Source organism: Sus scrofa, chromosome 4 (assembly GCF_054392235.1).
Source record: "Sus scrofa isolate SSC_HxYL_T2T_F1_AM1 chromosome 4, Sscrofa_HxYL_maternal_Yorkshire_Landrace_v2.0, whole genome shotgun sequence".
In the NCBI taxonomy this organism is placed as follows: Eukaryota; Metazoa; Chordata; class Mammalia; order Artiodactyla; family Suidae; genus Sus; species Sus scrofa.
In genome coordinates this window covers 130,237,859-130,260,589 of record NC_139386.1, presented here as the reverse complement: position 1 = coordinate 130,260,589, position 22,731 = coordinate 130,237,859, and the positions used below count along the sequence as shown (strand labels likewise).

The 22,731-nt window shown below is 42.3% G+C and overlaps 1 protein-coding gene across 4 annotated transcripts in view; it reads left to right on the top strand.

The window, feature by feature from the left end:
• BTBD8 (BTB domain containing 8) overlaps positions 1–22,731 on the top strand; it is a 91,224-nt gene that overhangs the window by 18,662 nt on the left and 49,831 nt on the right. For all 4 annotated transcript variants that reach the window (XM_021090239.2, XM_021090238.2, XM_085024004.1 and 1 more), the window contains one exon: positions 5,841–5,958. In XM_021090239.2, coding sequence (XP_020945898.2) covers positions 5,841–5,958 — 118 coding nt within the window. Of the gene's footprint in view, positions 1–5,840; positions 5,959–22,731 lie in introns of those variants that run through there.

Below are 22,731 nucleotides of genomic sequence, written 5' to 3'. Positions count from 1 at the left end.
TCCTGTCATGACACATTTTTTTCAAGATAGGAACCTAATAAAAATGGTAGCATAGTTTTACCCACGTTAAATGGTTCAGAAATACATAACTACTTCAGTAAACATGTCATTTGATCTTGAAAAGACCTGTAGTTTGTTTGTAGACGTGGGTGTCAGAAGAGTTGGAGCTTGTGAATTCCTGTGAATTGGTGGAAGGAGGCTATTAAGGACATAGATACGGTAGATATTCTCACAGGAAACTCGAGACCCCTGTATCCAAGAACAGAGTGCTTGCCGCTTACAGAGCGTCTCAGCTCCAGTGCCCAACCCCCAGTCCCCCCGAGGCTGGGTGGAGACGGCCCGGTGTTACCTCCGTGCACGTGCGGTGGCCTTGCACCCGAGGAGAGGAAACCAACATTCTGAGACCTCTGTCGGCTGCTGGGACCTGCCGATCCTTCTCTGCGGAGAGAGCAGGACCTTTACTTTGGAGGGTAGATAAATCTTTGTCCGGGGAGGGGACGGTAGCTTCACTGCCCTGGAGTATAATGAAATGGTTTTGAGGGGAGGGTACTTTCTGAATCTTTCTGAAGCATCCCATGATCTCTAACTTCCGTGGCATGTTTGTTTGTTGTTTAATCATCACATTCGCCAGCGCTCTGCTCAGAAAGGCCAGACCACACGGAAACACAAAAAAAGTGGCCGCCTGGAGTTCCCGTTGTGGCTCAGCACTAACGAACCTGACGAGTATCCATGAGGATGTGGGTTTGATCCCTGGCCCTGCTCAGTGCATTAAGAATCTGGTGTTGCCATGAGCTATGGTGTAGGTTGCAGACACGGCCCGGATCTGGTGCTGCTGTGGCTGGGGTGTAGGCCAGCAGCTGTAGCTCCAATTTGGCCCCTAGCCTGGGAACTTCCATATGCCACAAGTGTGGTCCTAAAAAAAGAAAAAGAAAAAGAAAATGGCCTCCCAACAATTGTTATCTGAAATCAGATGGAAATTTGTAACACCAGAAACGGATGGGGGCCCGTGAACTGAGGTATGGTAGATGTTTAGGTGTTTGTGTGTGCTTTGTGTGGTCTTATGTGGCTCAGTTCAGCTGGGTGCAGTTTTTTTGCGTTGATCTAGTGTTTCTTGTGGATTAACCTGCATCAAGCAAAGGAACAACTCTCATTGTGCCCAAATTATTCCCTAATACAGCAGATCAAATGCATGTTTTCAAAACAGATGTTATAGTTGAACAAGTGTATATGAAAATACTAACTAAAGGTTTTTATTACTGATGTTTAGTGCAACAACAGTGAAAACAAACTGACTTAAGCTCAGATCTCTTTTGCATGTGTTCACCGTATCTCCTTATGGTGAACGAATGAATGCCCATTCTAGGTTGGAGGTAGATCTTTTTGTGTGTTTTATCTCATTTAGTCTCAACCCTAAGAAGTAAGTTGTTACAGACTGATTTTGTAGATGCGGACTCTAAGACGCAGAGAGTGTCAGGGCCTTTCCCAGGGCTATATAGACAGTGCAGTTGGCAAAGCTGGTATTAGAAACCCATTTTCCTGCCTCTCGTCTAGAGCTCTGCCATGGCTCCACAGCAGCCTATTAAAGCAGCCAAGCAGTTGTGAGTGGAAGTGAAAAGGGCTCATTTACTCCTCAACCCCTTGCCTTTCAACTGCTTTATGTCCATCACTCCATGGAAACCCCCTCGTGTCCACCAGTTTAAGAGACACTTGTGTGTCCACGTTTTGTCTGTCCTTTGCAGTCTTCCATGCGGTCAGTGCCACCCCCCTTGACCCTTCCTCCGTCTTCACTGATGCTGTGCACTCTTGATTCTCCCTCTTGGCCACTCCTTAGTCTCCTTCACTGGTACTTTCAGTTTCACAAAGAAATGAGATTCAAGGGAGTTCCCGAAGTGGCTCAGCAGGTAAAGAACCCAAACGGTATCCATGAGGATGTCGATTTGATCCCTGGCCTTGCTTAGTGGGTTAAGGATCCGGCGTTGCCGTGAGCTGTGGCGTGGGTCGCAGACGTGGCTCGGATCCGGTGTGGCTGTGGCGGTGGTGTAGACCAGCAGCTGTAGCTCTGATTCGACCCCTAGCCTGGGAACCTCCACATGCCTCAGATACGGCCCTAAAAAGACAAAAAAGTTAACAAGAAAAGAAAGGAAAGGAGATTCAAGACAGTGGTGATATGATTGAGGCTTAGGTATTGTCTTAGGCTAAACGAGGGGAAGGGGTTTGGAGCTGCTCGGTAGGAGAAGCCAGTTTCGGGAGGAGAGGGAGGAAATGTGTGGTGAACAAGGGTTGTCTAATTACGCAGCTAGAAGTCAAGTGAAGAGTAGTTTCTTTCATGTAAGGAGGTGTCTTTCCAAATGGAAATTTCCTTTACAAAAGGGAAAATGTGTGCTTTTATTTTTAGGCAGTTAGGGATGTAAATAGCTTTTCCTGCATCTGCTAGTTCTCACGTACCTTTAGCTCAAAATAATCCTCATGCCAAAGTGGCATGTTTTGGGGTGACATATCCCGGTGCCCTTCACTACCCACACTCGAGTTTAGAGACTGCAGATGCAGGCGCTCCCATGATTACCTCCTACAAGGTTCAATAATTGGCTCGAATGACTCACAGAACTCAGGAAAACATCTCTCGTGTTTACCTGTTTATTATAAACGATAGAACTCAGGACCAGCCAGGTGCAAATGCAAAAGATGCCTAGGACGAGGCAGGGAGTGGGTGGCGGGTATACAGAACAAACAGCCGTGCCCGCTCAGGGTGTGCCACCTTCCTAGCATGTCAGTGTTCACCACCCCAGTAGCTCCCTGAATCTCATTGTTCCAGAGTTTTTATAACTCAGTCTACAGCCTACTTGCCCTTCCTAAAGGTTGGGGGTGGTAGTGGGCTGAAAGTTCCCACTCTCTAATCACGTTTGTTCTTTCTGGTGACCAGCCCCCATCATGACGCTATTTAGGGGCCCTACCCTGAGTCACCACATTAGCATAAGCTCAGGTGTGGTTGAAAATGGCTAGTTATGAATATCAAAAGACACTCCTATAATTTAGGAAATTTCGTGAGTTTTAGGAGCACTGTGCCAGGAACAAGGGAAAAAACCCAAATATATGTATCTTTTTTGTACCGCCCTGATATAAGTTCAGGAGGCTATGTGAGAACATAAATGTGAGTTGAGATGGGTAATCACCTATCAAGTTACTTTGATGGTCTTTCGAAAATTTCTAGATTTTCCCCTTTGTGTCAAAGATTATACTCTGATCTTTGAATTATCAAAATGAAGACTGTGTCTCCTGAATATCTCCCGTTAATTTAGGTGCTCTAAATCTTCTATAGGAATATGTAGAAATAGTATCTTCCTCCTTCGCCTGCTTTATACTCATTGGAGTTTTAAGTTTTTCCTTGAAAAATCTTTATTAGCTAGTCTTCGATTCATTAATTTATTCAACAAACATTTATTGAGGATCTATGGGTCAGGACTATTCTGAGTCTAAGGGATACTTTAAAGTGGACTTCCAGCCCTTTTGGAACTTAGCTTCTGTTTAGAGACGGTAAGGTGAGGGTGGAGATAGACAATAAACGTAATAAAGAAGTTAGAAGGTGACATGTTGTGGTAAAGTAGGGCAGAGAAGAGGGGGTGGGGAGTGCTAGTGATCGTGGGACTTCAAGGTGTCTTCACGGAGATAGAAGGCAAAGCCTCTGGCCAAGACGAAAATGACCAGACCCTTGTCATTGCCCCGCCCTTTCAGTGTAATGCCCCTCCCCCACCTGGAGCAACCTGCCCCCTAACAGGAAAGGTATGTGGCCCACTCCTCACCCTGCCCCTATAGGCGCCTTACATGCCCCCAACCAACGAGCAAGTGCGTCGTAAGCCCCCTCTTTAGGTGTGCTGCCAGACTTCTCCTCTCTCTGGCCGTTGAAACTGACAGGACCCTGCTCGCAGGGTCGGCCCTCCCCGAGTATCAGGAAGTCATCTCTCTGTGCTAGTGATAGAATGTGTTCCAGAAGGATAGAATTGCAGTTTCCTTGGTCCCCACCCTGCCACAGCCAAGCGTGGTAGCAGCAGGCATGTTACAAATTTACTGAGTGGAGGTACATTTTCAGAGAGAGAGAGCGCGCACGTGCATGCCCAGGGTAAGACGAGGGCCCACCTTGCTTTACCATCATTTTTATATCCCCGCGCCACAGACCTGAGTGGAGGCCTGATTTCTCCTGCCCCAGCCCCTGTGCTGTGCGTAAGGGCTGAGTGTTGTTTCATCTCTGTATGGGGCATATTTGATCTTCTGATTGGTTTTGGACAAGGTGCCTTATTTGCATGGGGAACAGGTTCTAGAGTGGTGAGGTGAGGAATGGGTGCCAACCCCTTCCCAAGCCCAGGCTGCTCAAGGTAGGGGAAGAGGCATGACAATGAGACATGGCCAGGCTCGAAGGGGACTTGAAGCCTGTAACATTAGCAGCGTCTCTTTTCTCAATAAACTCTTCTTTCTTTTCACCCACTATGAATCTGGAAAATTCTTTTTCCAAGCTGTGAGTGTGGACCACGTCAGTGATGGGAACCGCAATTCTAGACGGGTGGTCATTGTCAGCCTCCTTCAAGAGGTGATGTTTACGCAAAGATTTGAATGTAGTAAGGAAGCGAGCCAAGTGGATACCTGGACACGAGTGTTCAAGGCAGAAGAAACAGCGGTGCGGACGTCCTAACATGGGAGATAACTTGCCACCTGGAGGAATGAGAGGGAGAGTTCGGTGTAGAAAGAGTGAAGGAGGAGACAGTGAGATGAGAGAGGTAGTGAGGAGCCGGGTGTGGGGCTTGGTCAGTCATTGTAAGACTGGCTTTTACTCCCAGAGAAATGGAGAGACCATATTGTTTTGAACTGGGACGGGCTGTGGTCTGAATTCTGCTTTAAAAACATACCTCTGAATGAACAGTTAAAAGTAGGCTGTGGGAGGTTTAAGAGGTGGAGACCTGTTGGGAAGTTACTGCAGAAATTCAGATGAGAGATGGTGGGACTTGGATGAGGGTGGTAGCAGTGGGGGTTCTGAGTAGTGGTTGGATTCTGGATTTCTCTTGATAGTAGAGGCGAGACTGGCATTCTGGGTTATAAATAGATAAATATATAAATATATAATATATATATAAATATATAAATATATATTTATATAATATATAAATATATGAATTTTATTTATTTATTTTATATAAATATATAATTTTATTTTATATAATATATAAATATATAAATTTGTACATTGGTAGTTCTCTTTTATATATTTATAGTTTTATATTTCACTTCCCATTGCCCAAATTGTGACTCTTTTAAAGTAGATCGTTCTTAAAGTGTTTATTTTCTATACCTCTCTATATTGTGTTTAGTACTAAACTCATATGTAGTAAATACTCTATAAATCCCACTGATTTTTAGCTGAGTTTCTATTGGTTTGCAGATCATCCCAGCCATAAACTCATGAATGGGAATAGGAAGAAATTAGGTAGTGAAAAAGAATATCAAAGTTGGAAAATTTTCTAGCTTTGTCGACGTTCATGAAGTGGTTTGAATTTTAGTGTATAATTTTGTGATATTGCCTGTATTTAAATGCGCATATGTATATTTAAAGTTATATCTATACTTAAATAGAAGTTAGAAATATATATTTCACAGCAGGAAGTATAGATGATTTTAAAGTTTAATTTTATTTTATTTGAATTTGCCCCTTAAATATTCCAGCCACTGTTACTCTCTTTCAGTAGCTAATTGAGATAACTGTGTGGAAAACCATTTTGCTAGCACTAGAATTCAGAAAATTTGGAATATATGTAATATTATAATAAATTTTTTAGTCTTGTTTTTCTCTTTTAAAGATATTTATGACTTGGAGCCTGCATCTGAATTGGGAGAAGATTTCCTGAAACTTTACCAGAAACGGTGTTGCCCAGATATTGATATTTACGTTGACGGAAAGCGTTTTAAAGCTCACAGGTATGTGATTAATCTGGTGTCTTGTGACAGTGAAGGGTAAAGGGTGGCTGTCTTTTTCCAGCACAGTGATTTTCAAGCTCTGATTCATGTAGGCCACAAGGGTTCCAGGGCGAGGCCTCAGGAGGTCTCTGATAGCAGAGGCGTTTGGGCATCAGACAGGGATTTCTGCCTGCAGCCTCACTTATGCACAGGTGACCCTGCCCGGACAGGTGCCCCTGTTCAGCAGGAGCAGATCTGTGCTGCGGGTTGCGCGTGAACCTGAGATTTCATTAGAAGAAAATAGACTCTTGCCTAAAATAGCTTTGAAAGCCACTGTCACAAAAAATGTAATTAAGCGCAGTTTTTAATTTCACAGGCATTGTGTTATTGAAAATGATTATTTCTACATGAATGACGTGTATTTTCTCTGAATGCGTTTTGGCTCCAAGTCTTTGATTCAAAATAGATGAGTCTCATGAATAGCATTGATTAGGAGGTTTAATATTTCAATGTACTTTTTAAAAACCATTATTCTGCTGCAGAATTGGGTCGCTTAGACATTCCAGGCTTTGAGAGCTTAAATTAAAGCCTTCTGCCTGTTTTGGTCAGGCTCTTTTTTGCAAGTAACTGAGACTGCTTTAAAAACATTTAATAAGAAATACAGATTTTCTGTTGGAATTGAAGGGGGAGAGGTGCAGCTGGGCCTCACAATAGACTAGATTTGGAAGGAGAAAACTGAGGAGCCCAGAGAGTTCTCCCCGCGTGTCTCTTTGTGTTTCGAATAGAATGTTCAGTTATTCTGGTGCTGCTGGAGAGGAAGAACCAGACTGCAGTGTCCACAGTCAGTCTGTGGGTTCAAGGGTGCACAGCCCTTAGTGAAATCAGCAGTGGGTTTAGATTACAGAAATCCACCAAACCAAATAAAGTGATGTTTGTGCTCTCAGAAGTCATACTGGTTTTGCCAGTTAATTGATTGTCGTACATTTGTAAACCCCAGTAGGATTGCCAGTTCTGTAGACTGCCGTTCAGAATTCGAACTTTTCTAAATATGTGCATGTACACATTTTCTTATTTTTATGAAATCTGCATTGTGAATAGTGAAAGAGAGTGTAATACAGATTGAGGAATATATTTTCCAAATCTTGAGTATGTATTTACTGATACCATGAGTATGTATTCGGGAATATAGGTATCACCAAAGGCTGTGTGTGTGCACACGCACGGGTGTGCCTTTCTTGCTTTTTGGTTAAAAAATAAAACACAATTTTATTTTTTAAATTATTTTGATTTTATTTTCTTGAAACCATATGAGCATCCTACCAAAGTTCTACCTAACGGAGCCTAAGGCTGTTGTCATACGGGGAAAGCAGGACTCTGTGACCATTTGCAATATGTCCTCACACAGTGTCTGCATTTGACTTCTCCCTGTGTGCTGCCTGACGGTGGGCTTTTTTGGAGCTGTATCCTGAATATTAGGTTTGTATTTTAGGACAGCTCTTGCATGCATTTCTGGCTTATTTTGTCCACCCAGCCATAACCATTAAATTTATATTCACTAGAAAGGCCATTTCCTGAGACTCTGTTTCCGGAAGATCTGGCTTACGTTTACCTTGTTAGTGCCCTTATGTGAGTTAAAATGGCAAACCAAGGTCACCCTCCTGGTCCAGACTTAAACCGCTCTCTGTTTAGTCGCTATTAATTTTATTCATCAGGTCAGAGAAGGTTATGTCAGTAGCTCAGAAAGCGGAGGCATAAGTCATTTTATTGTGCTGTATTGTGCTTCACAGGTAGCGTGTTTTTGACAAATTCCAGGTTCGGGGCGACTCTGCATCGAGGAAGTGTATCAGCACTGCTTTTTCAACAGCATTGGCTCACTTCCTGTCTCTGTCACGTTCTAGTAATTGTTGCAGTATTTCAGACTTTTTCATTCTTACATTTGTTGGGGTGTCTATGGTCTGTGATCTTTGGTGTTACTGCTACGACTGGCTGAAGGCTCAGATGATGGTTGGCATTTTTTAGCAATAAAGTCTTTTTAAATTAAGGCATATGCATAATGCTGTTGCACACTGGGCTATAGTATAGTGTGAACGTGACTTTTGTATGCACTGGGAAACCAAAAAAATTCATGGGACTCGTTTACTGTGGTAGTCTGGAACCAGAGCCCACGATGTCTCCGAGGCAGGTCTGTCTGTACTCATGCGATGTAATCTGAAGCCCAGCATCAGAACTTTCTGCGCTACTTCTTGCTCTAGACGACCAGTGCCAGCACGTAGTCCAGTGGTGTGGCTAAGGTCCGTTTGTAAAATGGCTGCTTGGATTTTTTAATTGTATTTAATGAGCAATGCAAACGCAGAGACCAGCATTTATGGTTCGAATTATGTTCAGTTTAGGTCTCAAATTTTAGAACAGTTTGTCAGTTTAAAGTACAAATTGATGTGGTAAATAGGTATTTTCCTTCCTTCCTTCCCTCCCTCTCTTCTTCCTTTCTTCCTTCCTTTCTTTCTTTTCTTTTCTTTCATCCATTTACTGTCTTTCTCTCATGGTCAAGCTCTTTCCTCAAAAATATCCCTGGTTGGAGTTCCCGTCGTGGCGCAGTGGATAAGAAATCCGACTAAGAACCATGAGGTTGCGGGTTCGATCCCTGGCCTTGCTCAGTGGGTTAACGTAATGATCTGGCGTTGCCGTGAGCTGTGGTGTGGGTTGCAGACGTGGCTCAGATCCCACATTGCTGTGGCTCTGGCATAGGCTGGTGGCTACAGCTCCCATTCGACACCTAGCCTGGGAACCTCCATGTGTCGCGGGAGGGGCCCAAGAAATGGCAAAAAGACAAAAAACAAAAACAAAAACAAAAACCCTGGTCTTCCAAGATTATGTCTTCCATGGCTAGTTACTCTGTCCAGCCTTTACCTTGACCCCTGGCCCAATACCTGGAACCCTTTATATGCTGCAAGACAGTCTGATGCCAATCATTTGCTTGAGGTGGCACGACTAAGCCAGAGACGTTGTCTATAACTGAATAGTTGGGAGGATGTGAACTCTGTGTGTAGCCTGTCTGCCTGGGTTTGAATTCCAGCTCCACCAACGTTAGCTCTGGGAACTCGGGAAGTCATCTAACCATTCTGTGCTCCTGCATCCTCAGCGAGGATGGAGATGATCATAGCAGCCATCTGATAGGGTGATTATGAGGATGCAGTTACATAGCAGCCATCTGATAGGGTGGTTATGAGGATGCAGTTACATAGCAGCCATCTGATAGGGTGATTATGAGGATGCAGTTACATAGCAGCCATCTGATAGGGTGGTTATGAGGATGCAGTTACATAGCAGCCATCTGATAGGGTGGTTATGAGGATGCAGTTACTTGCCGTATTTAAAGCACTTTGAACAGTGCCCGGCACACAGTTAAGTACCATCTCAGTGTTCGCCGTCATCATCCAGGTGACGGGCCTCTGAGGCGAGCTTTTGTGTGGCTGGTGGCCACAGCCTGCATGCCCGTTCCTTATACGGGACAAGTCGAGAAACGTGATTTGAATCCGTTGCATTTCTCTCCAATCCAAGGAGGCGTGGGATAGTAGTGGGCCTCCAGGGAAAGTCACGTTTACAGCACTGGTGTGCCTCTGCCCAGGCCTTTCACTCACCAAAGCACAACTTCATTGTTCCTACATCTTTGTTCTTGCTTATCTCCAGTATTTCTGCTCAAAGGAGAAACAAGCTCATTTTACGTGGGGGGAGAGAGGTTATAATAAAAGGAGCCATTAGAGCTGGTGGATCCCGTCGGATAGTTAGTTGCGGCCTTTCTGAGTGTGGCTTCCTGGGGTTCTCCAGCGCCGGGGCCCCTGCTCTCGTGGACTCTGTGACGGTCCTGCCTCACCTGCTCTCCGTCACCAGGTGAATACCGTCTGTGAATGGGGCCGTCCTGTCAGCTTCAGCCTGCCTCTGTGTGTATTGTCTAATCTAGGAAGAAGCATGTGCGTGCCTCTTCGGCCTCCTCTTGTAGCAGATGTTGGCAGTATGGCCCAGAGTCGGCCAGTGGCTTCTTTTTGTATAAAACAACAGAAAACAAAAGAGAGTATGCAACAGGGGCCCGAAAAGCCTCGTGTTTACAATCCGGCCCTTTACAGAAAACGTTTGTTGTCCCCATCTTACTAGGACTGCCAGGAAGCTTTAATGACATAATGATAATAAAATTCCAAATTACCATGCAGTAAAGTGGGTTACTAACATCTTAATTATTAATTACTTTATTAGTGATTGTGGTCAACCCTGTCCACTTGAAAGGTTTAAAGTAAAAATTAGATGTGCGGTAAATATAGAGAAAAGGGGTGAGATTTGGGGGGCCTTGCAGGAGGTTGCGATGGGGCCCGAAAGCCTGCTGGGTGTCTGGAAGGGAACAAACCACCCAGAGTAGAAGCTCTTTAAGCGAACTTGACTAAACCTGCTCTTCAGAGGTTTTCTGTAGATCGTGCTGACATTTGAGGCAGAACTCTCGAGGCTGGGAGGCCATTCTCTAGTAAACCTACCACGTTGCCGTTCCTGAAATCGAGTTTGTCTCCTAAGAGTCACTTGCGTTTATTCCCAAACCTCTTTGATGCCTTTGAATTTATTCCTTTGACGGCATGTCTTAATGACGCATCGTATAAACCCGTGATACACGAAGTGTGAGAAGAATTGCTGTTCCAGCGAAGACCAAAGTGGAAAGACTGACAAGGGAGAGTCTCTTTCACAACTGCTATCGAATTCAGTATGGATGAAATAATATAAAAGTTTGAGGGGAAGTTATAAAAATCTTAAATGATTCTATACTTCAGATTGCTTCATAAAAGTTTTAAATTTCTTCACTTTAGAGAAGTTTGAACTGGAAATCATTTTCAGTGTTTATGGGTGTAGTTTTTGCAAGAAGTATGAGGCTCCAATCAGCGAACCCACATTAAAAAAATTAAGATTGGCCTTATGGTCAAAGATTTGTGAATGAATGCATATTTATTTTATTTTAATGGCTGTACCCGCGGTATATGGAAGTTCTCAGGCCAGGGGCTGAATCAGAGCTGTAGCTGTAGCATATGCCACAGCCACGGCAACACCAAATCCAAGCCGCATCTGCACCCTGCTCTGTAGCTTGCAGCAATGCCAGATCCTTAACCCACTGTGCCACCAGAAAACTCATATAACTCACTTTTTAACTTAGGAAAGGCTAGTCTTATTAAAGCTATAGTCAGTGTATGTTAAAAGGGATGCTTCGAGTTCCCATTGTGGCTCAGTGGAAATGAATCTGACTAGGAACCATGAGGTTGCGGGTTCAATCCCTGGCCTCACTCAGTGGGTTAAGGATCCGGCATTACTGTGAGCTGTGGTGTAGGTCACAGATGCAACTCGGATCTAGCATTCCTGTGGCTGTGGCATAGGCCAGTGGCTATAGCTCCTATTCTGCCCCGACCCTGGGAACCTCCATATCCCCTGGGTGCAGCCCTTAAAAAAAAGACCCCAAAAGGGGGGGGGTGTACCTTTTTTCAAGTTAGGTTTTCTAAAACATTTCCAAAGAAATGGAATGGTTAATAGTGACAGCTCCAAAAAGTTTGGATTCACTGCTCTGGGTCTAACCCTTATTCATTTATGTGGAACTAAAGGGGAAAAAAGAATTCTTGGAGCAAGAGTACTTGAACAAATAGACGGAGTGAAAAATTCTTTATTTAGAGTTCCTCTGAGTAATTCAGGCCATCGTTCTGCCTGGAGTAGTGAATCTAGTTCAGTTAACCTCAGGAAGCGGTGACTGGCAGTGAACGCGAAAGCAAGACCGAGGGAGAAACTAGGGCATCTCTGCAGAGCCAGAAGCAGCCTCGTCAGTTGAGGTTAAATTCAGTCAAAAGGAGAAGAGAGTTTTCGGCATGTTAGAAAATGAAAAATCCAGCAAAGGTTTTTAAAACACCATGCGATGTGCAGCATCATTTTTTAAATTGAGGCTCGTCCCTGCATTAAATAGGAATGTTTTCTAAGTTTCTGTCTTAAGGGCAGGATAGCTGTTCAAGCCACAGATACTCTTAGTCATATTTAGATGGAAATCATAGCACACTGCGTTCAGTTCAAGCCTTCCATACCCTTGACTGATTTTTCGATCTGCTTTTGTTCTGGTAATTCCTGAGAAGAATGTTCAGGTCTCCAAGTATAATCGTAAACTTGTCTGTTTCTCCTTTCAGTTCTATCAATTTTTGCGTCATATATTTTGAAGATTTATTATTTGGTACACACACGTTTAGGAGTGCTATTTCTTGATGAATTGACCCCCTTCTCGTTGTGAAATATTATTTTCCCCAAGCAGTATTCCTTGTTGTGAAGTCTTTGGTCTGATGTTAACAGAGCCACTCCAGCTTGCTTGCTTGTTTTCTTTCTTTTTACAGCCGCACTTGTGGCATATGGAAATGCTCAGGTCAGGAGTCAGATTGGAGCTGCAGCTGTGGCCTGCACCACAGACACGGCAACACCAGATTCGAGGTGCTCGCTGAGCCACTGAGCGAGGCCAAGGATTGAATGCACATCCTCACAGAGACCATATCAAGTTTTCAGGAGACTATGTCAGGCTCTTAACCTGCTGAGCCACAATGGGAACTCTTGCTTTCTTTTTAATTGAGGTCTAATTGACATATAGCATTATAGCACTTTAGTTTCAGGCGTATAACATACGGAAATGAGTATCACAATAAGTCTAGTTAGCATCCCAGTCCAGCTTTCTTACGTTAGAGTTTATATGGGCTTTTTCCATCTTTTTGAGACAGGGGGAAGGGAGCAGGGCACAAGCTTTAAAAGAATGAAATAGCTTTTGAGGATATGACAGAAACTGGTTAGAACCTTCCAGGCTGAAGATGGTGGAAGATCTGACTTCCAGCCTCATTGTACATTCATTGTAATGCATTAGCCAGCCAACGGACACACCTGCAGCTGCCATGACAGTGCCAAGGGCGGCCAGAAAAGCCAGAAAGTGGGCAGTGGCCCACTTTTTGGAAATCCCCGCCCCTTCTCCAAAATAGTTAGCGTGTTCCTCCCACTCGTTAACAAATGAAATTCCCCAGCCCATAAAAGCTAACCACCCCCACTGCCCAGCGCTGCTCTCGCCTTTGGAGACAGACCCACATTCTGCCTATGGCATGTGTATGTCTCTAAATAAACTTGCTTTCACTTTTTTGTGGCTCAGTCTTCAGTTATTTCCTGCGGGAAGCCAAGGACCCTCACTTGGCAGCTCACCCCGGGAACGCGCTCGCGGCCTCCGGAACGTGCCCATCTCTCACACCTCACTCCCTACGCTTTTACCTTTAGCCTCTCTGAGTCTTTATGTTTAAAATGGGTTTAACATTCATTTCTTGAAGACAGCATGTAGTTGTGTCATGCTCTTTTACTATCTGGTCTCATAATCTCTCCTTTTAATTGGGGAAGTTAGGGTACTTACGGTGATGTAGTTATTAATGTTATTGGGATTTCAGCCTAGCATTTGCTACGTGTTTTCATTTTTTCTTTGTTCCCTTCTTCCTTTTTTTCCTTATTAAACGATTTTATTTTTTCCATTATAGTTGGTTCACAGTATTCTGTCAATTTTCTACTGTACAGCAAGGTGACTCAGTCACACAGACATTCTTTTCTCTCACATTATCGTGCTCCATCGTAGGAGACTAGATATAGTTCCCGGTGCTGTATATAGCAGGATCTCATTGCTTATCCACTCCAAACTTTTTCTTCGTATCAACCGAGTTAAAATTTTTAAAGTTTCAGTTTATCTCCACTCTTGGCATATTAGCTGTCTTGTTTTGTGTTTTTGTGATTGCTCTAGGATTTACAATATGCATTGTTATCTTATTGTCATTTACCTTCAATTAATGTCACACACCCTCATTCATATGTATTGTTAGTACCTTACCCCTCTTCTGTCCTTTGTGCTCTTGCTATCATACATTTCACTTCTATATATATTCAAAATTATAATTGTAATTATTTTTTAAACAGTTCTATTAAGTAATTTTTGGAGTTCCCATTGTGGCTCAGTCGTTAACGAACCCGACTAGTATCCACTAGGATGCAGGTTTGATCCTTGGCCTCACTCAGTGGATTAAGGATCCGCCACAGCAGCACCGGATCGGGGCCATGTCTGCGACCTACACCACAGCTCATGGCAACACTGTATCCTTAACCCACTGAGTGAGGCCAGGGATCAAAACCACATCCTCATGGATCCTAGTTGGGTACAGTAACCACTGAGCCACGATGGGAACTCCTTCTCGGCTTTTGTTTGCCTAGAAGAGTCTTCATTTAGCTTCCATATTTGAAAGATATTTTTGCTGGATACTAAATTATAATTGGGCAATTTTTCATTTCTTTCAGTGCTTTAACAATGTAATTTCATTGTTGTTCTGACTTGCATTTTCTCTGACAAGAAGCCTTTGATCATATGTAGCTTTGCTTGTATTTGATGTGCCTTCTTTCTTTGGCTGCTTTGTAATTTTTTTCTCTGTACTTAGTTTTCAACAATTTGATTATGATATACTTTGCTCTTTTGTTTATCCTGATTGTGGTTTATTGAGCTTCTTAGTGGGTTTGTTGTTTTTATGAAATTTAGAAATTTTATAGCTATTATTTTTAGAAATTGTCTTGCTCTCCTCTTTCTGTTCCATATAGGACTCCAATTATGTTATGTTAGCCCAATAGCTTGCTTAAGCTATTTTTTTTTTTTTTCAGTCTTTTTGCCTTTTCTGGGGCTGCTCCCATGGCATATGGAGGTTCCCAGGCTAGGGGTCCAATCAGAGCTGTAGCTGCCAGCCTACGCCAGAGCCACAGCAGCACAGGATCCGAGCCGCATCTGCAACCTACACCACAGCTCACGGCAACGCCGGATCCTTAACCCACTGAGCAAGGGCAGGGATCGAACCCGCAACCTCATGGTTCCTAGTCGGATTCGTTAACCACTGCGCCACGACAGGAACTCCTTAAGCTTTTCTTTTTCCTAATTTATTTTTTACTCCTGTCTTTTTTTTTTTTTTTTCTTTTTAGGGTCGCATGTGCAGCTTATGGAAGTTCCCAGGCTAGGGGTTGAATCGGAGCTGCAGCTGCTGGCCTATGCCACAGCCACAGCAATACCAGATCCTTAACCTACTGAACAAGGCCAGGGCTCAAACCTGCGTCTTCAGGCATACTAGTCAGGTTCATTACCACTGAGCCATGACAGGAATTCCCTCCCTCTGTCTTATGTGGATAATTTGTGTTGCTATGTCCACAGGCACACTGACCTTTTCTTTTTTGACAACTAATCTTTTAAGTCCATTCATAATTGTTTTCCATTTCAGAGAGTGTGTATTTCATCTCTAGAAGTTCAGTCTGAGTTTTTTAAAAATCTTCATCTCTCTCTATGTTCCTTATTAAAAATATCCTTGAACATATCTATGATAGCTTTTTAAAATGCTTTGTCAGCTAACTCCATCATTTCTTTCATTTCTGGGTCTATTTCTATTGACTAATTTTTCTCCTGGTTATAGTTCATGTTTTGCTACTTCACATACCTGGTAATTTTTTTATTAGATGCTAGACTTTATGAATATTATGCTATTGAGTATTTGAATGTTGCTGTCTCTCTTTAAAAGGTGTTGAAGTTTGGAGTTCCCTAGTAGATCAGCAGGTTAAGGATCTGGCATTGTCACTGCCGTGGCTGTAGCATGGGTTTGATCCCTGGCCTGGGAACTTCACATGCTGTGGGTCTGGCCAAAAAAAAAAAAAAGTGTTGATGTTTGTTTTAATAGGTGATTAAGTTACTGTGGATCATCTTTATCTTTTTTATATTTGTTTTTAGCCAATCTAGGGTGGCTCCAGAGTAGCCTTTACTCGGAAGGGTGTATGGTTCTTCCACTGAGGTATGACCTTCTGGGATTTGGGATCAGTATTCAGGTCCTGGCTGGCAGGACCTGAATGTCTGGCAGCCCAGAATGAACAGGCTTATAAGCTCCCTGGCCTTTATTCTTTGCAAGGCTTTATGGAATTTCACCCTATGTCTGCTCAGATTATATGCAGACAAAGGCTCAGGGGGTTCCCTCCTCTAATTTTTGGAGCTCTTTTTCTTCGTAACTTCCTCTTCTGTTGTACTATGCCCCATGCAGTCCAGTTGACTCATTTTCCTGTGCGCCCACATTTGATTTCTCAACTCAGCAAGATAGCAGGCTCTGCCGGTGTTTGTCTCCCTATGACATGATCTCCTTGTTCCCTGGAAGAAGTATTTTGACTGTAGGTAGGGCTTACCTGATTTGTTTTCTTTCTCTTAGGGGTCAGAGTCCCATACTGCCTTTTTTTCAGCGTCATATTTCATTCACTTTTCTACTTGTTCATGGAGGTTAGGCCAGTCCCATAACCGTTATCTATCATGGGTCAGAGCAGAATCCCTCCTTTTTTTCATAATTTATTTTATTTTTTCAAACAGTTTTAAATTTACAGAAAAATCAAATTTACAGAGAATTCTCATATGTCCCCACAGTCACGTCCCCTATTATCAACATCTTATGTGTATGTCTTAGTATCATACATTTGTTACAATTAAAGACCCAATATTGGAGTTCCCTTTGTCGTGCAGCAGAAAGCAAATCCGACTAGGAACCATGAGGTTGCGGGTTTGATCCCTGGCCTTACTCAGTGGGTTCAGGATCCGGCATTGCTGTGAGCTGTGGTGTAGGTTGCAGATGTGGCTGGGATCTGGCATTGCTGTGGCTCAGGCTTAGGCCTGAAGCTACAGCTCCGATTCGACCCCTAGCCTGGGAACCTTCATAGGTGGCGGGTGCAGCCCTAAAAGGACAAAACAAAAACAAAAACAAACAAAAAAACAAAGACCCAATATTAAGACATTGTTATTAACTAAAGACCATATTCCTTAGTTTTTTGCCTAATGTCCTTTTTCTTTTCATTCTTTCTATTTTTTTGTGTCTTTTTTTTTTTTTTTTTTTTTTTGTCTTTTTGGGGCCGCACCTGCAGCATATGGCAGCTCCCAGGCTCGGGTCCAATAGCAATATTGAGCATCGTTTCACATGCCTCTTGGTCATCTGTAAGTCTTTGCAGAAACATCCAAGTCTTCTGCCCATTTATCCATTGAGTTGTTTGTTTTCTTGTTACTGAGCTTATGATCTGTTTGTATATTTTGGAAATTAAGCTCCTGCTGGTTGCATTCTTTGCAAATATTTTCTCCCAGTCATAGGTTTTGTTTTTATCTTGTTGATGGTTTCCTTTGCTGTGCAAAAGTGTGATTAGGTCCCATTTGTTTATTTTTGCTTTTATTTCTGTTGCTTTGGGAGACTGACTGACCTAAGAAAACCATCTGTACAGTTTATGGTAGAGAAAGTTTTCCTTTGTTCTTTTCTAGGCGTTTGATGGTGTCATGTCCTATGTTTAAGTCTTTAAGCCATTTGGGTTTACTTTTTGTGTATGATGTGAAGGAGTGTTCTGATTTCATTGATTTGCATGGACCGTCCAGCTTGTCCAGCACCACTTGCTGAAGAGAGTGTCTTCTCTCCAGTGTTTATTCTTGCCTCCTTGGTTATAGAACAATTGGCCGTAGGTATGTGGCTTTGTTTCCAGGCTCTCTGTTCCGTTCCACTGATCTGTACGTCTGCTCGTGTGCCAATGCAACACCGTTTTGATTACTGTAGTTTTCTATTATTGTCTGAAATCTGGACGGGTTATGCCTCCAGCTTTGTTCTTTTTCCTTAGGGTTTCTTTAGAAATTCTGGGTCTCTGTGGTTCCACATAAATTTTAGGATTACTTGTTCTAGCTCTGTGAAAAATGACATGGGTAATTTGATAGAGATTGCATTAAATCTGCATATTGCTTTGGATATTATAGCTATTTTAATGTTATTCTTCCAATCCAAAAACATAGATATATTTCCATGTCCTTTAATTTTCTTATTAAATGTTTTATAGTGTATGTAAGGTCATTCCTTAGGTATTTTATTTTTTTCGGTTAGGTTTATTCTTAGGTTTTTTGGAGTTTTTTTGGGATTTTTTTGTTGTTGTTTTTTTGTTTTTTTTGGGTTTTTTTTGGCTGCAGTGTACAGCAGCTTGATGTGTGCTCTCAGTTCCCAGACCAGGGATTGAACCCGGGCTGCAGCAATGAAATCACTGAATTCTAACCAGTAGGCCACCAGGGAACTCCTTTAATGGTTTTGTTGTTGTTGTTGTTGTCTTTTTTTTTTTTTTTTTTTTTTTCTTCATTTTTAGGGCCGAACCCCTGGCATATGAAGGTTCCCAGGCTAGGGGTCCAATCAGAGCTATAGCCACTGGCCTACACCAGAGCCACAGCAATGTGGGATCCGAGCCACATCTGCAACCTACACCACAGCTCACGGCAACACCAGATTCTTAACCCACTGAGTGAGGCCAGGGATCGAACCTGCGTCCTCATGGATTCTAGTCAGGTTTGTTAACCGAGCCACCACAACAGGAACTCCCTTAATGTGGTTTTTAACAGGGTTTTTGTTTTTTTTTTTTTCACTCTTTCTTTCTTTCTTTTTTTTTTTTTTTTTTTGTCTTTTTAGGGCTGCACTTGCAGCATATGAAGGTTCCCAGGCTAGGGGTCTAATAAGAGCTATAGCTGCTGGCCTTACGCCACAACCACAGCAACACGGGATCCGAGCTGTGTCTGCCACCTACACCACAGCTCATGGCAACGCTGGATCCTTTAACCCACTGAATGAGGCACGTATTGAACCCACAACCTCGTGGTTACCAGTCGGGTTCATTAACCACTGAGCCATGACGGGAACTCCACCTTTCTCTTTTTGGTATTTCATTGTTAGTGCAAGAAATGCCGCAAACTTCTGTGTATTAATCTTGTTTCCTGCTACCTTGCTGAATTGATTTAGTGATTCTTACAGTTTTTGATTGGAGTCTTTGGGGTTTTCTATAAAGAGTATCATGTCATCTGTGTATCATGACAGTTTTACCTCTTCCCTTCCAATTTGGATAATGTTGAACCATTCTTGTGACCTGGAATTAATCTAAATCGATCAAGGTGTTTGATCCTTTTTTTCTTTTAAATAAATTTTTGGGAGTATAGTTGACTTACAATGTTGTGTTGGTTTCTGGTATTCTCTATCTATATCGACCTCCTTTCTTTTTCAAATTCTTTTCCCATGTAGGCTATTATAGAGTACTGAGTAGACTTCCCTGTGCTATACAGTAGGTCCTTGATACTTAGCACTTTTGTGTCTAGTAGTAGGTATATGCCAATCTCAAACTCCCAATTTATCCATTCCACCACCATTTCCCCTTTGGTAACCATAAGTTTGGTTTTAAAATCTTGGAGTCTGTTTCTATTTTGTGAATAAGTTCTTTTGTATCATTTTTTATTAGATTCTACATATTGGTGACCTCATATGATATGTGTTCTTTCTCTGTCTGACTTTACTTAATATGATAGTCCCTAGGTCCATCCATGTTGCTGCAAATGGCAATATTTCATTCTCTTTTATGGCTGAGTAATATTCCATTGTATACATGTACCACGTCTTCTTTATCCATTCCTGTCAATGGACATTTAGATTGCTTCTGTGTCTTGGCTATTATAAACAGTGCTGCAGTGAACATTGGGGTGCATGTATCTTTTCAGATTATGGTTTTCTCTGGATATATGTGCAGGAGTAGGATTGCTGGATTGTATGATTGTTCTTTTTTTTATTACTCAATGAATTTATTACATTTATAGTTGTACAATGATATAGCATTTCCATTCCAAACTCCAGCATCCCGCACCCCCCAACTCTCTCCTTTGGAAACCATATTTCAAAGTCTGTGAGTCAGCATCTGTTCTGCAAAGAAGTTCATTGCGTCCTTTTTTCAGATTTCACATGTAAGTGATAGGATTTGATGTCCGTGTCTCACTGTCTGACTGACTTCACTTAGCACGATAATTTCTAGGTCCATCACATTGCTGCAAATGCCGTTATTTCGTTCCTTTGTAATGGCTGAGTAATATTCCATTGCGTATATGTACCACATCTTCTTGATCCACTCCTCTGTCAACGGACATTTAGGTTGTTTCCATGTCTTGGCTATTGCAAATAGTGCTGCAGTGAACATCAGAGTACATGTGTCTTTGCGAGTCATGGTTTCCTCTGGATAGACGCCCAGGAGTGGGATTGCTGGGTCAAATGGTAGTTCTATTTTTAGTTTTCTGAAGAATCTCCATAGTGTTTTTCACAAGATTCTTCTTTGATTTATGTCAAAGAGTGTTCTGCCTATATCTTCCACTAGAGTTTTATAGTATCCAACCTTATATTTTGGTCTTTAAGCCATTTCGAGTTAATTTTTGTGCATGGGGTAAGAGAATGTTCTAATTTCATTCTTTTACATGTTGCTGTCCAGTTTTCTCAGCACTACTTATTGAAGAGGCTGTCTTTTTCTATATTATACATTCTCACCTTTTTTAATGTGTTGTTCTTTTATTTTGTTAATGTGCTAAATCGTATTGCTTGATTTTGAGATTTTAAAGCAATCTTGCATTCCTGGAATAATTTCTTGTGATGTTTTATTTGTGTTGTGATGTTTTATTTATTCTGTTCATTTCTGGATTCAGTTTGTTAACATTTTAAGGTTTTTTTCATTCATTCATGAGATAGATTGGCCTAAATTAAAAAATAATATTCCTATCAGGCTTAGGTCTCAAAGTTTTGTTGACATCATTAAATGAGTTAGGAGGTAGCTTTGCTTCGCTTTTCCTATTTTATTCTTTTTTTTAACATATTTGAGTAAGACTGAATTTGTATTTTTAAAAATATTTATTTGAATTCACTGAGGAAATCATCTTGACTTGTTTTCTTTATTAAGTTTAATTTTCACCCTTTTTTAAAAGTTAAATTTATTGAATTAAAATTCACGTGCAATCAAATGCACACAATTGAAAGTCCGATTTGATGAGTTTTGACGAATGTATAAACCTGCGTAACTCCCACCGAAGTCAAGGTAGAGAATTTCTATCAGCTGAAGAAGTCCCTCTGCCCGTTTGCCGTGAGTACCTTCCCTCCCCAACCTCGGCAGAAACCGAGTTTGCTTATTTGCCATCTGCCTTTCTTTGGTGACTTTTCACCTTTTTTGCTCATTTTTAAATTGGGTTGTTTGTTTTCTTATTGCTGTGATTTCCAAGTTATAGTTTACTTGTCCTAGAATTTCATGTAAATGAACTCACACATATTTTTGAGCTTCTTTTACTCAGCATAATGTTTGTGAGCTTCATCCTTGGTTATTATGTGTATGAGTATTTTTTTAATTACTCAATGGATTTTCGTTTCATTTCATTTCATTTAGTTTTTGCCTTTTCTAGGGCCGCTCCTGAGGCATATGGAGGTTCCCATGCCAGGGGTCTAATCGGAGCTGTAGCCGCTGGCCTACACCACAGCCACAGCAACTCGGGATCTGAGCTATGTCTGTGACCTACTCCATAGCTTACGGCAACGCTGGATCCTTAACACACTGAGCAAGGCCAAGGATCGAACCCACAACCTCATGGCTCCTAGTTGGATTCATTAACCACTCAGCCGTGACGGGAACTCCTACTCAATGAATTTCATTGCATTTATAATTGTACAGTGATCATCACAACCCAATTTTATAGCAGTTCCATCTCAAACCCCCAGTGCATCCCCCCACCCTCCAACCTGTCTCATTTGGAAACCATACGTTTTTCAAAGTCTGTGAGTCAGTATCTGTTCTGCAGAGAAGTTCATTGTGTCCTTTTTTTTTTTTGTCTTTTTGTCTTTTTTTGTCTTTTGCTGTTGTTGTTGTTGTTGCTATTTCTTGGGCCGCTCCTGCGGCATATGGAGGTTCCCAGGCTAGGGGTTGAAACGGAGCTGTAGCCACCGGCCTACGCCAGAGCCACAGCAACGCGGGATCCGAGCCGCGTCTGCAACCTACACCACAGCTCACGGCAACGCCGGATCGTTAACCCACTGAGCAAGGGCAGGGACCGAACCTGCAACCTCATGGTTCCTAGTCGGATTCGTTAACCACTGCGCCACGACGGGAACTCCTGTCCTTTTTTTAGATTCCACATGTCAGTGACAGCATATGATGTTGGTACCATTCAGTTTTATTGCTGAGTAATGTTGCGTTGTATGGGTATACCATGATTTATTTAGTCACTCTCCTGTTGGACATACTGGTTGTTTATAGTGTTTAGCTGTTATTAATAAAGCTAGTATTAACATTTGCATGCAAGTATTTGTGTGAATATGTATTTTCATTTCTGTTGGGTAAATACGCAAGAGTGGAATTGCCAGGTCATATGGTTAGTGTATGTTACCCTTTTTTTTTTTTTTTTTTTTTTTTGGTCTATTGTCCTTTTAGGGCTGCACCCGTACCATATGGAGGTTCCCAGGCTAGGGGTCTAATCAGAGCTGTAGCCGCTGGCCTATGCCAGAGCCACAGCAACACCGGATCCGAGCCGCGTCTGTGACCCAGACCACAGCTCAGAACAACGCTGGATCCTCAACCCGCTGAGCGAGGCCAGGGATCAAACCTGCATCCTCATGAATATTAGCTTCTTAACTGGCTGAGTCACAATAGGAATTCCCAATGCAGGATCCTTAACCCACGGAGCCACCCGAAAATTCCTAAAGCATTTTTTTTAAAGTATAACTGATTTACAGTGTTGTGCCTATTTCTGCTGTACAGCAAAGTGACACAGTCATACACATAGACATACGTTTTCTCATGTTATCTTCTGTCATGTTCTAACCCAAGAGATTGGATATAGCTAAAGCCCTCTTAAAGAGGGTGATTTTGTTTTAC